The 13,538-nt window shown below is 40.2% G+C and overlaps 1 protein-coding gene across 6 annotated transcripts; it reads left to right on the forward strand.

Annotated features, from left to right (window-relative positions):
• Positions 1–158: 158 nt before the first annotated feature.
• Positions 159–13,056, forward strand: FAM76B (family with sequence similarity 76 member B). Of its 6 annotated transcripts, none has more exons than XM_035542396.2 (10): positions 159–321; positions 1,430–1,494; positions 1,607–1,661; positions 3,303–3,458; positions 4,397–4,593; positions 6,539–6,586; positions 6,779–6,859; positions 7,524–7,659; positions 9,734–9,835; positions 10,463–13,056. In XM_035542396.2, exons 1-10 carry the CDS (start codon positions 217–219, stop codon positions 10,550–10,552), a joined length of 1,035 nt encoding a protein of 344 aa, XP_035398289.1. In that variant the 5' UTR covers positions 159–216; the 3' UTR covers positions 10,553–13,056. The 6 variants fall into 6 exon arrangements, with proteins under 6 accessions (XP_035398289.1, XP_035398290.1, XP_035398294.1 ...); XM_035542397.2 differs by having other exon boundaries at positions 7,527–7,659; XM_035542401.2 differs by lacking the exon at positions 6,779–6,859.
• The last annotated feature ends 482 nt before the right edge of the window (positions 13,057–13,538 follow it).

A 13,538-nucleotide genomic window follows, 5' to 3' on the forward strand; every position in this document is an offset into this window, starting at 1 on the left:
GGAAGGGAGGACGGCGCGGTGAGCCCCGCCCCGTGCGGTTCTTGCGGGTCGTCACAGAGCCGCGCGTGAGTGGCGCGCCAGGCGCCCAATGAGAAGGAAGGGCGGGGGCTCTCGGCCAATGGAAGGCCGACCCCCGCGGGGCCCCTCCCCTCGGGCCCCCCGCCCCCCGGTCCGGGTGCGGGTGCGGGCCCCGCGTCCCCGCCGGGAGAGGCGCGGATGGCGGCGGCGGCGCAGGCGGCCGGGCCGGCTCTGTACGCATGCACCAAGTGCACGCAGCGCTACCCCTTCGAGGAGCTGTCCCAGGGGCAGCAGCTGTGTAAGGTGAGGGCGGGCGGGGCGGGGACGGGGGGAGACCGGGATCCGGGGGGAGGTCGGGAGCGGGATCAGGGGGAGGCTGGGGCCAGGGAGAGGCCGGGAACCGGGAGAGGTTGGGACCCTGGGGAGGTCGAGAGCCGGGGGAGTCCGGGCAGGAGGAGGCCAGGAGCCCGGGGAGGTCGGGCAGGGGGAGGTCGGGATCCAGGGGAGACCAGGACCGGGGGGAGGTTGGGACCCGAGGGAGGCTGGGCAGGGGGAAGCCGGGATCCGGGGGAGGACAGCACCTGGGCGAGGCTGAGACCCGGGGGAGTCCAAGCGGGGAGAGGTTGGGAGCCGGGGAAGGCAGGGATCCAGGGGAGGACAGCACCTGGGGAAGGTTGGGACCCAGGGGAGTCCGGCCAGGGAGAGGTTGGGAGCCGGGGGAGGCCGGGATCCAGGGGAAGCCAGCACCCCGGGGAGGTTGAGACCCTGGGGAGACCAGGACAGGACCAAGGGGAGGTTGGGACCCAAGGGAGAAGCTGGGATCCAGGGGAGGACAGCAGCCGGCAGAGGTTGAGACCCCGGGGAGGCCAGGACCTTGGGGAGGTTGAGTAGGGGGAGACCGGGATTCAGGGGAGGCTGGGACCTAGGGGAGGTTGAGACCTGGCGGAGACCAGGACCCGGGGGAGGTTGGGACCCAAAGGAGCCTGGGCAGCTGGGATCCTGGGGAGGTTGGGACCCAGGGGAGTCCGGCCAGGGAGAGGTTGGGACCCAGGGAAGGCTGGGATCCAGGGGAGGACAGCACCGAGGGGAGGTTGAGACCCAGGGGAGACCAGGACGAGGGGGAAGTTGGGACCCAAGGGAGGCTGGGCAGGGGGAAGCCGGGATTCAGGGGAGGACAGCACCAGGGTGAGGTTGAGACCCGGGAGAGTCCGGCCAGGGAGAGGTTGGGACCCGGGGGAGGCCAGTATCCAGGGGAGGACAGCACCCCGGGGAGGTTGAGACCCAGGGGAGTCCGGCCAGGGAGAGGTTGAGACCCAGGGGAGGCCAGGGAGGGGGAGGTTGGGACTCAAGGGAAGTCAGATGCATGTCCCGGCGGAAGGAGCTGACCCCGGTGTTTTCTCTCCCCCCCCAGGAGTGCCGCATCGCACACCCCGTCGTCAAGTGCACCTACTGCCGCTCCGAGTTCCAGCAGGAGAGGTATTGGGGTTGGGGGGCGTTGGGGTGCCTGATCCGTGCTGTCAGCACCCATGGACAGAGCGTGAGGGAATAACCGGTGGCTGGTTCAATATCTGTGCGCTTTTGTCTCTAGCAAAACCAACACCATCTGCAAGAAGTGTGCCCAGAACGTCAAGCAGTTCGGAACGGTGAGTAGGTTCTCGGTTCTGAAAGGTCACGTTAGGTCCAACCGTCTCATAGCTCTAAAAGTTCAGGTTAGATCCATCCCTTTCTTAGCTCTAAAAGTTCAGGTTAGATCCATCCATTTCTCAGCTCGAAAAGTTCAGGTTAGGTCCACCCATCTCTCATTTCTAAAACTTCACCTTAGGTCCTTCCATCTTTTAGTTCTAAAAGTTCCCGTTAGATCCATCCATCTCTCCGTTCTAAAAGCTCAACTTAGGTCCATTTGCCTCCTAAATTGAAAAGCTTTCAGAACCAAATAATAAAAGCTTTTGGAAAGGTGATGAAAACTACAGGCAGCTCTTCGTTTCCTTTACGGCTTACAGTTTCTGTTTTTTCAGACTTAAAGGCGTTGTGGTTGTGTGTGGTTTAACAGTTATGAATAACTGCAATGTAGTTATTCACAGCAAAAACAATGTTAATTCACTTTACGCATGTAAAGTAGTTCTTTGCATATGCTTATGAATGCACACTTGACAGCAGGAAGACTATTAGCTGCCTGTGTTCTTAATGAGTGGTAAATGGGAAAATCTAATCATACCACATCGCTTATATTATGTAAGTCTTCAAGTTTTAGATGCGCGTTAATCATCGTAAGCTGCTAAGTAGAAAAGATTTACTTTATTCCTGTTACTTTGCATTTGCCCATCTTGAATTTCAGCGTCAGTTCCGTTAGAGAAATTAAACTTCTTAATATATGAATGCACGCGTTGTAGCTGAGTGCCCTGCAGACACTTGTTTAGAGAAGGTATCAAGATAATCTTGTTTGGGAAACAAAAGCCCGTAACTTCTTCATACTTGACATCAAGCACACTAGATGAAATTCAGCTTACTGGAGAAACGTAACAGCTGTTGGTATGTAGTCAGGCATTTTGTGAATGTAAATGATGTAAACTGAACAAAGAACATTCTTTGAAAAGCTTGAAATGTAGCACAATTAAGAACAGGGCAGATCCAGCAATGTTTTATCGGTAGTTCGTCAAAAAAAGGGAACTGCAGGGAAGATAATCGGCTATTTCTGACCTGTGAAAACTGCCAGGAATTTTATTTTCTACCAGTATATTACTCTAGCTTACTGTCTAATCAGAAACTTGATTATCTATCCCAGTGGTACCTGAAGGGTGTTTTTTGTTGCTTCCTTTTTTTTTTTTTAGTTTCTTACAGAATTGCAGAGATGAAGATGCACATCCTGGAGGTGCAGGGCTATCAAATCCCTGAGTAGTTCAGTGGAGAGGGATGTTTTCAGAACCTCCGAAGTCTAAAAATGGCTTGATTACCTTTCTCTTAAATTTCAGTAATTTGTTTAGTAATGTAGTAAAACAGAGATAAAAATGTGAGTGTTTAAAAAAAAAGACAGGTATAGCAATCAAAAAGTATTTCTTTCACTGATTTTGTACATGAGCTTTCATGGAAAACGCAGAGTGTTTTTTGATCTTTGAAGGACTATCATTGTTATTACTAAAGACACAAAAGGTAGGAAAAACGTTTTTTTAAGGCATATCATATGAACCCATAGTAGTTTAGAAGCATCGCGTGATTTGAATGAACTGCGTTAATGCTTTCTGGTTTCTGTAGTGAACTAACCTCAGTTCAACTTACCTCTTTTCCAGCCCAAGCCTTGTCAGTATTGTAATATTATTGCAGCATTTATTGGCACGAAATGTCAGCGTTGCACCAACTCAGAAAAGAAGTATGGCCCACCTCAAACGTGTGAACAGTGCAAACAGCAGTGTGCTTTTGATCGAAAAGAAGAGGGAAGAAGGAAGGTAGGCTTTGTTCCAGAGCTGCAATGGCTTGGGTTGACAAAAGAAGATGTTCCTGCTTCATAAAAGAAAGATGAACAGGAGTGTTCGAGTTCACTAATATTAGATTAAAGATGCTGTGCTTTTCAGTATTTGAATTACATTCATTAACTTGTAATTTTTAGATTCATTACCGGGCTATTTTATTTTAAATTAAATCACTCTTTTTTTAAGTAGGCTTAGGAATACTCTTGACAGTGGTCGCTGGGAGCAGAGCAGCTGAATAGTTCTTGGTGCTTTGATTTTTTTTGCGTGTTTCCCTATTCATTGCCTCTTATGTATGTTCTTAACTTGATTCTGTCACTTTACCTCTTCCAATTTGCCTGCCTTACCTTAAAATACAGCACCAGAGAGGTAGACTCTTTTTAACCTCCCCGTGTTTTCTTAAATAGCTTTGGTGAGTGCCACTTTCTTATTCCAGAAGGTGCTGAGGAAATGACCTCAAAAGCCTCTTGCCCGAACCCAAGACTAGTGCGGTCTTTACAGAAGAATTTACTTGGTAAAAGTAACACGTTGGCTGGACATCTTGATTCCGCCTGGAGTACAGTGGGTTGAGAGACGTTACATGGCGTCTAAGCTAAAAATGATTTGCCCCTTATAAAAGTTATTGTCACTTCTGTGGTATGGAGTAAATCCAATATTTGCTAAGAACGCCTTCTAGCGTAATTTCCAATGACAAAAAGAAAAGGAATAAGCTTCACTTTATTAAAGAATAACACGTGTATGTTGGAGATACAGCAGTGCTGTTTTGTACCGAAGGGATGTCTGAATTTTTCCTAAAGATATCAGACAAATCGAAGCAATTGCAAATAATAACAATAATGATAGTAAATATTGAAATACATAACATTTTAGTGCAAGTATACGTGGGGAAAAAAAACACATGATTTATTTTCCAACAGGTTGATGGAAAGTTGTTGTGTTGGCTCTGCACCCTGTCCTACAAGCGAGTGCTACAGAAGACAAAAGAACAGAGGAAGAGTCTAGGATCTTCACATTCTAACTCCTCATCTTCATCTCTTACTGAGAAAGACCAGCATCATTCGAAACACCACCACCATCACCACCACCACCATCGTCACAGCAGTAGTCATCATAAGTAAGTATTTAAAAAATAAAAGTAGCTTTAGGTACCTCTTCTTATTCAGTGTGCTGTTAGTACTGAGATCAAAGTAAAGGAAATCAGAAATGCGGTTTAAAGTATGGCATCAAAGGCAGGAGCAGAAGGTCTGTCCAAGTCTGTCAAAACCTTTGTATTCTCACAATTTGGCTGAAGAGAAGCCAGCCAAATGCAGAAATTCTTGGTGGCCATTAAACTTGTTGATTTTACAATCGGTAGCGAGTCTAGAAAAGATACCCGCAGGGTGGCTGCAGAAAAACAGGTTACTTGGGGATAAACTTGGATTTCTAAGCAGCAACTCCTGTGCGATACCTGCTGTGTGGCATGCAGTTACCGCGTACATATTAGCACCCTAACTTACTCCATTGTGCCTCGTTTGTGTGCACATCCTTGTTGTTGAATGGAGAAGCAGGAAAGGCAGGGGATCACCGTCTGTCTGCGAGCAGTTTGCACCTCTTTGCTAGTTCTAATCAAATCCTGCTGGAAGAGGCAGTTTGTGAGTAGCTGTCCGAGGAAGACATAGGAAAATAACGCTGTCAGTTCATTTACTGTCGCCGATAACATTTCGCGTAGTTCTGTCCAATCTCCTGCAACTTTTCTCAGCGTGACATCTCTGCCTGTGGTACAAGCAGAATACCAGCTTTAAATTAGATACCCAGCTTATCAAATCACAGCTCCCAGGATTGATTTGTTTCTTATGGTAGTACAATAGCCGTCATGATTTTTATTTTCATTGACAGGCTTATAGCAGTGTAACTTTAGAACTTCTTTTGGTTTCTGCATTTTGTTGGACAGTGAATACTGCAGCTGCAGTGGTAATGCCCCCTGTCATGAAAAGACACTCAAACTCTCATTCCTCAAGCTTCACTTTTCCAGTGCTTTTTTGTTTTTGACTGAAACTTGTCTGACTAAGCGCAACATAAAGATAGAAGCACAATAAGCTGCAATAATATTGAGAATGAGGAGAAGAGAAATGTAAATACTCACAATTAAAAAAAAACAACAACAACTTTTTAGGAACTTGAGGAAGAAAATTATTCTTGTCATACAGACAATTATGTACTGTTTCTGTCCTCTAATCTGATGAAAATTGAGTTACAAGGAGTTACAACATCTATTTTAATGCGTGTGACAGGTGTAGTGAGGATTAAATAAAAAAAGTTAGCTCTTTACTATAGTACAGAGCTTCTAATATATTCAAGAGTTATGAAAAAATATGACCTGTGTAGAGATGTGCTTAATGTTCCTTGTTTAGCAACTTTTTTTCTATAGGCTGCCCTGGGTCAGTTGCTTCTGGTCCAATAAGAATCTCTTTCCCTCTCCATTTCAGTTATTGTTGAGGTGAGAGAATAATACAAGATAGACATAAAAAATCATTGAACTATTTGATTCAACGCAGTCTTCTAAATTTTACTATTCCTACGTCAATGCTGTTCAGTAAAGTTACTTTTGAAATTATTGGAAACATCTTTAGAGTTGAAAAAGTTATTTTCAGGGATCTAAAACTTAACATTGTTTATATGGCACCACATAAGCAGCATTTTAGGCAATGTTCATACTACAGTATGGGAATCCCAAGAATGCTGTTTTAGGTCAGCTTGCTGAGCACGAGATTAGCAATATGAAGTGCACAAAAATTGGGAAATATCAGAAAAAGCTTTAACTGTCATTCTTGAAATCTACCCCTTGCATCTTATGGTAGTGTGAATATTTATCTAAAATATATTTTTTTAGCATCCAGACTTAATAAAGAGTGGTCATGAGTATGACTGCCCATCTTAAAATTCAAAATCGGTAATTTTCTTTACTTACAAAGAAAAAAAAAAGGAGGGGGGTAATTTTTCTCAAGTACAGATACCGTTCACACTAGCTTAGAAATAATGGCATGTTTGGTCAGTTACCAAGTACATTTCACATATTTCAGAATCAGCAGTCTGAGTCCAGAACAAGATCAGGGACTATGGAAACAGAGGTAAATATGATATTATTTGTTAATTTCTTGTTAATTTATCTTGCAATTTTTATTTAAAGGACTTTTTTCTTGCATTTCTGGCTAGTCTCTAGCATTCCAGCTAGGAGCATTAGTTATTTTACATGTACCAAATGGTGTTGTTAGAGAGTTACATAGTACAAGGCTTTAGGTTTACATTTTGTTTGATTTCAGCCATAAATCCTCTGCAGCTATTCAGAATGAAACTCCAAAGAAAAAACCCAAACTGGAATCCAAGCCATCAAATGGAGATAGGTAAAGTTACATTTTTGTAAAGCTGAGCCATTTCAACCAAGCACAACTATTTGTGGCCAGTTTCTTCCTTTTCCTTTTTTTATGTTCGAAGAATGAGGGAGGTGAAACTGTTGTCCAGCCAAACAGATTATTGGGTGGCGTCTGAGTGCTGTTGGTCAACTAAATTACTTTATTAGCAGAAACCTGGCACTGCATTCCTTCTTTTAGGCTCTTTGGGGCAACATTAAAGGTTAAATAACAAGGCAACAGTTAATGAAATAGTATTCCCTAATTTCACTGTTTTTTTAGATTAGGTGCAGGGTTGAACCGGCTATTTAATGTTAACCTTGTATCTAAAGAAGTCTTTTGGGCCTTTTAAGTGTGAGACTGAATATTTATTCTGTCTCTGACATAACAGTTGGAATAAATGTAAAAGTGGCTGCTTCAGTCAAAAGGTATTTGTCCCCCTCAAAGCTAATACTTAATTATATTTCTGCAGGTGTATGTAATGTGTGCCATTAGTAAGGTAATTTGCCAGTTGCATCCATTTCTGTCAGGTACATACTTTTTTTGCATTAGTCCTTAAGGATGTTTGTGGAATTATTAATTATCCGATATGAACTTTGAAAAAATGAACTGTTTTTTACTATGGATGTTGCAAGTAATTATTGTTTTCTATTTTTAGTAGCTCTATAAATCAATCAGCAGACAGTGGGGGAACTGACAACTTTGTTCTCATAAGTCAGCTGAAAGAAGAAGTAATGTCGCTTAAACGTCTTCTGCAGCAAAGAGATCAGACTATTTTAGAAAAAGATAAAAAGGTAAACTTTTCATTTACTTAATGAGAACTTTATCGTTTTATTGTCGGTTTTGTAGACTGTTAACAACGTCAAAATGGTGAGATTAAAAAAACTGCATCTGATTTTTATTTTTATTTTTATAGTAACTACTCAGATCTTACCTTTTAAAGGACAAGTTTTGGACTTGAATATATATCATATATATATATTCACTAAAATATATCATGAATATATTTTGGCTCTAAGTCAAAGAGGAATTCACCTTACCTTACTTCAGCCACCTTGAAGTTAGCCGTCTGGTCCACTGTTACTCAGGCAGCGTGTGCCACAGGTGACAGACAAAATGCCACACAGTAGTTTGTGTGTTTTACATATTTTAAATTGAGTCACAGCAAAGGTCCCAAATTATCTCTGTAGGCTGAGGGACACCCAAGATAAGAGGAGGAATACGAGTAGTAAGCATTTCAAGTTTAGCATAGTTTTTGCTTAGTTTTAAATTTAAGCTACTACAGCCATAATTCATGAGATGGAGTACAAACGTACATGTATAATGTACGAAAATTGTTTAGATTTTTAAATACTGTTAGTGTATGTGTAGTGTAGGTTATCAAGTCTTGGTCAGTGACTGGAAGAGAAGCTTGAATTAGATGCCTGGTTGTCAACAAAAGTTATGTGAAATATAGTTAGGCCCAAATGACTGCAGTGAAACTCATACAAGAGATTCAGCTTTCAAAAAACCTAATGACTGGCAAGAAAAGAGAAATAACTACAAATATGTACTTCATTTAGCCTTTATAAGAGCTTATTTCTTTGCCATCTTTAACTAGATGGGTTTAAGACACTATCTGTAATGGTGGCTCTAGACTCTCTATTCAGGATTGAGTAAGTTATGGAGTTATATTAATAATTCCACTTATAACATTTTCAATTCAAAATTTGCTTATAGATATGCATGGTAGTGTATCAAAAATTTCATGGTTAGGAATGTTGATCCCAAAAGGAAATTAGGAAATTGCTTCCACTTTCAGGCTACAGATCAGTATCTGAACTTCTACACTTGAGTCTGTTGTGTGAAGGGTATTGAAACTTTTTAGTTTGTATTACTCTTATAATATACTTGCTAAATTTTAGAACTGCTTGCTATTTCAAGCCTTTAAGTGGTTAATATGAAAGAGCTGGATAGTCTGTCATGGATGCTCTTTAGGTAGTTTTTTAAAGGACAAGCATCAAGGCCCAGATCTCTCTGTTATAAAGACTATAGGATGTCATGAGTCAGTAGGAAATCCACTTACCTATTTTTAAATTTCATCTACCGGATAAAGCTAACAAAGGGTTAGGTAAGGAAATGTCACCTACTTCTGCATAGTAACTTGTTTTATGCTGTTCCCATAGGGAGAGCATTTAATAATTTTAATATCCCCGCTGTTAAAGCTGTTCGTTCAGCCTCAGAGATCTTTGAACTTAAAGGCTTCTTGAGGCATCAACTATTCACTTTCAGAATGTCACTTTCTTCAGCTAGTAGAGCAGGGGAAGAAGAGCTGAGCACACAGTACAGTGTTTGCATAGGTGAAAAATTTACAACAAATGAATGCATTGTGGGGGTGTTGTTTCTTTTTTTACTGTGAAATAGTAAATATAAAGATGCTTGCTTAGATAAAAGTCTGCAAATACCAGTCTTGAACCAGATTTGTGGGAGATTCTTATCCTAAGATTTGTGTATGGACAGTGCTTGAGCAGTTTGGAGTGCTCCAAAAGAAAAATCTTTCAAATGTATAACTTGGGGCAAAACCAGCAACTCAGTACACCAGCTCTGTAGTACTGTGCAATACTCATTCATCTTTTATTTTAGTCACGATCTCAGCCATGTCACTTCCAGTGCTTACCGACTGGCATTGTTTGGCTTTCTGGATTAAATGTGAGACACTGGGACATTTCCATAGGTTCCTGAGATTTGACTCTCAGGGAGGCACAATTTCCTGAAAGTTCTGAATGCATACTTTACTGTAAATAATCCATAATCCGTAATGATTCCACAGACTGATTAGAAGGCATACCGCAGCAGTCCAAGGAATCTTCACAGAATTTGTGCTTTTAGTTGACAGAGCTGAAGGCAGACTTCCAGTACCAGGAGTCCAACTTGAGGACAAAAATGAACAGTATGGAAAAAGCTCACAAGGAAACTGTGGAACAGTTGCAGGTAAGTAGCTGCTTCTGGATACCTGAGCAGTACTTCAAATGGAATTATGTATCAGGCTGTTCACTCACTGCAGTGAAATAATACCAAGTCTGGAATGATCATTGCTACGTTTAAGTTTGTATTCATTGTACAGCAGTTCTGCAGTCAACAATCTCCATACAAATTAAACTTACTGTAAGAATTGTTTTCTAACCTGAAGAGATAGAGGCTTACCTCCTGTGCCTTCTAAAAGGTTTTGGTTTTTGTCTGTCCTCTGATACTTCATCAGTTGTCAGTGTGCTGTTGATCTGATTTTTCGGCTTAGCATAATGCAATCAGCAGTTAAATATTTCATGTTAAACTACGAGTCTACTTTGACAGGAAGAAAACCTGAATTAATTGCCTTATAAATCACTGAATGAACAGATGTTCAGTGCAATACCTCAGACACTGAATTTTGCTATGCAAGAAGTGTGGTTGCCTGTTCTGTTAAACGTGAAATATACATATCAAGTCTTTGAATATTCTCAGCATGTATGTTTTGAAAATTTGTTTCATAAATGCAATGGGAAATTAGTGCGTGACACTACTATATGAGGCTTTACAGTAATTCATAAAACTTTTTTTTTTTCTTTATCTGTATTGCAGGCCAAAAACAGAGAACTGCTCAAACAGGTTGCAGCATTGTCAAAGGGTAAAAAGTTTGATAAAAGTGGGAGTATATTAACGTCTCCCTGAGGAACTGGTTATCCATGGGGTTTACTACTCAACGTAAATTTGAGTAATTCTGTGAAGCCCTTAAAATCCTGTGTAGTTGAAAAAATATTTTTGCACACCAGATTAGTTGGCATGTTTCCTACACATTTTTATAATTAATAAGCAGCTTTTTTTAGTTACTGTTCAGATAAAATACTTCAACTGGCTTGAAGAATGTTTTTTATTTTTTTTATATTGGAAACTTTTTGCCAGCAATAGTATTAAAAAATGGCATAGAGAACATAGTAGTGCTCTCTCTAAAAGGACAACATGCAATAACAAACTAGGTGTACTTTTTACAAAGCAGCAACTGAGTCTTTTAAACTGTACGGATGTCAGCCAAAAGTTCATGAATCTGCAGTGACGCTGAACACTGGTTTCTGGCAACTGTTCTTTTGCTTTGTATCAAAATACAAATTTAGAATGGACATCATGGTGCTCAAGTGAAACTAAAAAAAAAAAAGACGTATATGTATTTGTAAATACAACTGTAACGGTTATATTCTTAGTTATAACAAGTAATTAGTGTTTTACATTCTTGTGATAGGGATTTACTGAAAGATTATCTATTGTACAGTAACAGAGGCAGCGTGGTTTTTGTAAGATTTACTGTAGATTTTTCTTGCAAGTGCCTTTCTCCAACTGTTTATTTATAGGAATGTTGGTATTTTGTACATAAGGTTTTTATGTTTTAAAATCATGTTTAATAAATGTTTTATGTAAATATAAATGTGTGTACAGAGGAATCTGAATCACAGATCAAAGTGGCTAGTGCAGTGCTTGGAGCAGCATCAAGAGCTAGCTAATTCATGGACAGTGAGTATTGGCTTTAGATAACCTTTGTAGCTTGTCTGTGAGCTGTAGAGTTTTGTTAGTGCTGCTCATGCCAAACACGTCCTGAAGAAAAAAAGAAATGTTTTTTGTTTGTTTGTTTTTTTACGACACTAAAGTTTAGCAGTTTGTTTACATATCTCTCTGTTTGGCACAGTGCTATAATTTTAAGTCCATGGCAGGCATTGTACCCCCAATGTAACATTTTAAATTAGCAATATACACTCAAATTTAAATACATATTCCCCACTCTCTGATTTAATTACTTAGTTGTAAATTATGGTTACTCTTCTTAATGAACTGCAAGGTTCTCATTCCCTGGTAAAGACAGACAACGTGAAAAGAGTAGCCAGAACTAATGGTCTTGAAATGGAGAATGGATATGTTGTCAGAGGGAGGGTGTTTTAATGTGTTTGGGTAGATTTTGATTCTAAATTACATCAGTTTAGGTTTAACTCTGCTCCTAATGGACATCAGTCATATTTAGAAATTTCTATTAACCATAACCTAGTATACCCCAAGGTCTCTGTTCAGGAAGGTGAGTTACAACTCAGCATGAAGGTTGAAGTAGACTTACATGAGTAAAGGTTTAGTTCAGCTCTGGGTACTGACTGGTAACAGGGTAACTGTATTTCAGTAAGTTTAACTGTGTAGAATAAGCTATACGCCTTTTAATAAAAGAACTGAAATCTAAAGTTACTTGGCTGTCCACCTGTGTACTCAACTGTGAATGCCTTTTCAGTAGTTCAAACAAGTTCCAGCAGTGACAGACTAGCGAATGATTTGAAAAATCATGCTAGCTTATTTCGTATGGTTTACGTGTATTTTTATACACTACAATCAACTTCGTATGTTTATAAATTCTCCTTCTTTAAAATTCCTAAACTAAGCTGGAGACTGCTGCTATCCTTTTGGGATGCTAGTCCTTTTTGCTTTTTAATATACAAATTTATGACTCGTTAATTCAGAGTAGTATTTTGATACTATTTTTTTCCACTTGAATGGCAACCCATTTTGGTTTGGTGAAACTGGTTTTAGAACATGAAACTGCATAGCAAATTGAAATATTTAAATTAGAATCACTTACTGATACCTGTTCAAGCTGCAGTAAGGGCATTTTAAAGGAACAAACTGAAGTTCTGTATAAGAAGTAATTAATTTTATAATCCCAGACAAAAACAAAAACTTTTAGGGGCTTCACAGTATTTAGTTCTAATTAAATACCTGCTCTTTTTGTTCCATAAACTCATTTTTTTGCCTTGAATTTTTTAAAGTTCGAAACTAGCCAGCTGAATCCCGATCTTGAAAATAGTGTCCTGGAGCTGTAGGGTATTGACATAACAAACTGATGTTCTTTGAACGTGGATCTGCAAGGAGATTGTTGTAATGTATTGTGCTTTTTAGCCTGTTTCCAGATGTTGATTAGCGTTGACCAGTAATGGCCATTTTGGCTCAAGTTATTTATGTATTTTAAGCCTGTGAATATTGCGGCCCCCTTTTAGCTAGGATGTCTAAATACGCGTTCTGCAGTGAGGCTCTTCAGCTGTCCACTTGCATAGACTATTGAAATACTGTACTGGCACACATCTGACTGTTGACATTTTGTACCTTTTCTAAATCCAATGTTTCACAATAAAATCTTGTCAAAACGTTAATCTGTCCTTCTAAAATCATTCATAAATTCGTATTTCATGTTAGTCCTTCACGGTATGTCAATAATTAAGACTGTGGCACAAAAAAGACAGAATTTAACGTTTGCATTTGATACTTAGATTTCTGGGAAGATTAGGTACCTTGGGTTGTCTACAAATCGTTGCAAATTAGAATTTCAGGTTAATTTCTTAAGAAAAGATTATGTTTTTCTACAGCAGGATCGTAATACGTAGAAATCTGTTGTTGAGAAGAAGGAAAAAACTTCAGTTTAGGAAAAAAAAAAAAAGATTTAACTGAAATCTAGTGAAATTTAGTAGTCTTTATCAAGCTTTTTATGTTCTTAAAATAAGGAGGGAAGATAAGCATCAGCACTTGTATTTAAAAAGTACACAAAAAAAGTACACAAATTTCTCTCTTGGTTAGTTACCTACAAGATTGTTCTTCCTTTACAAATGTTGTGTACAGGGGGGTGATTGAGACTGGA

This window comes from Cygnus atratus, chromosome 1, assembly GCF_013377495.2.
Source record: "Cygnus atratus isolate AKBS03 ecotype Queensland, Australia chromosome 1, CAtr_DNAZoo_HiC_assembly, whole genome shotgun sequence".
NCBI classification, from domain to species: Eukaryota; Metazoa; Chordata; class Aves; order Anseriformes; family Anatidae; genus Cygnus; species Cygnus atratus.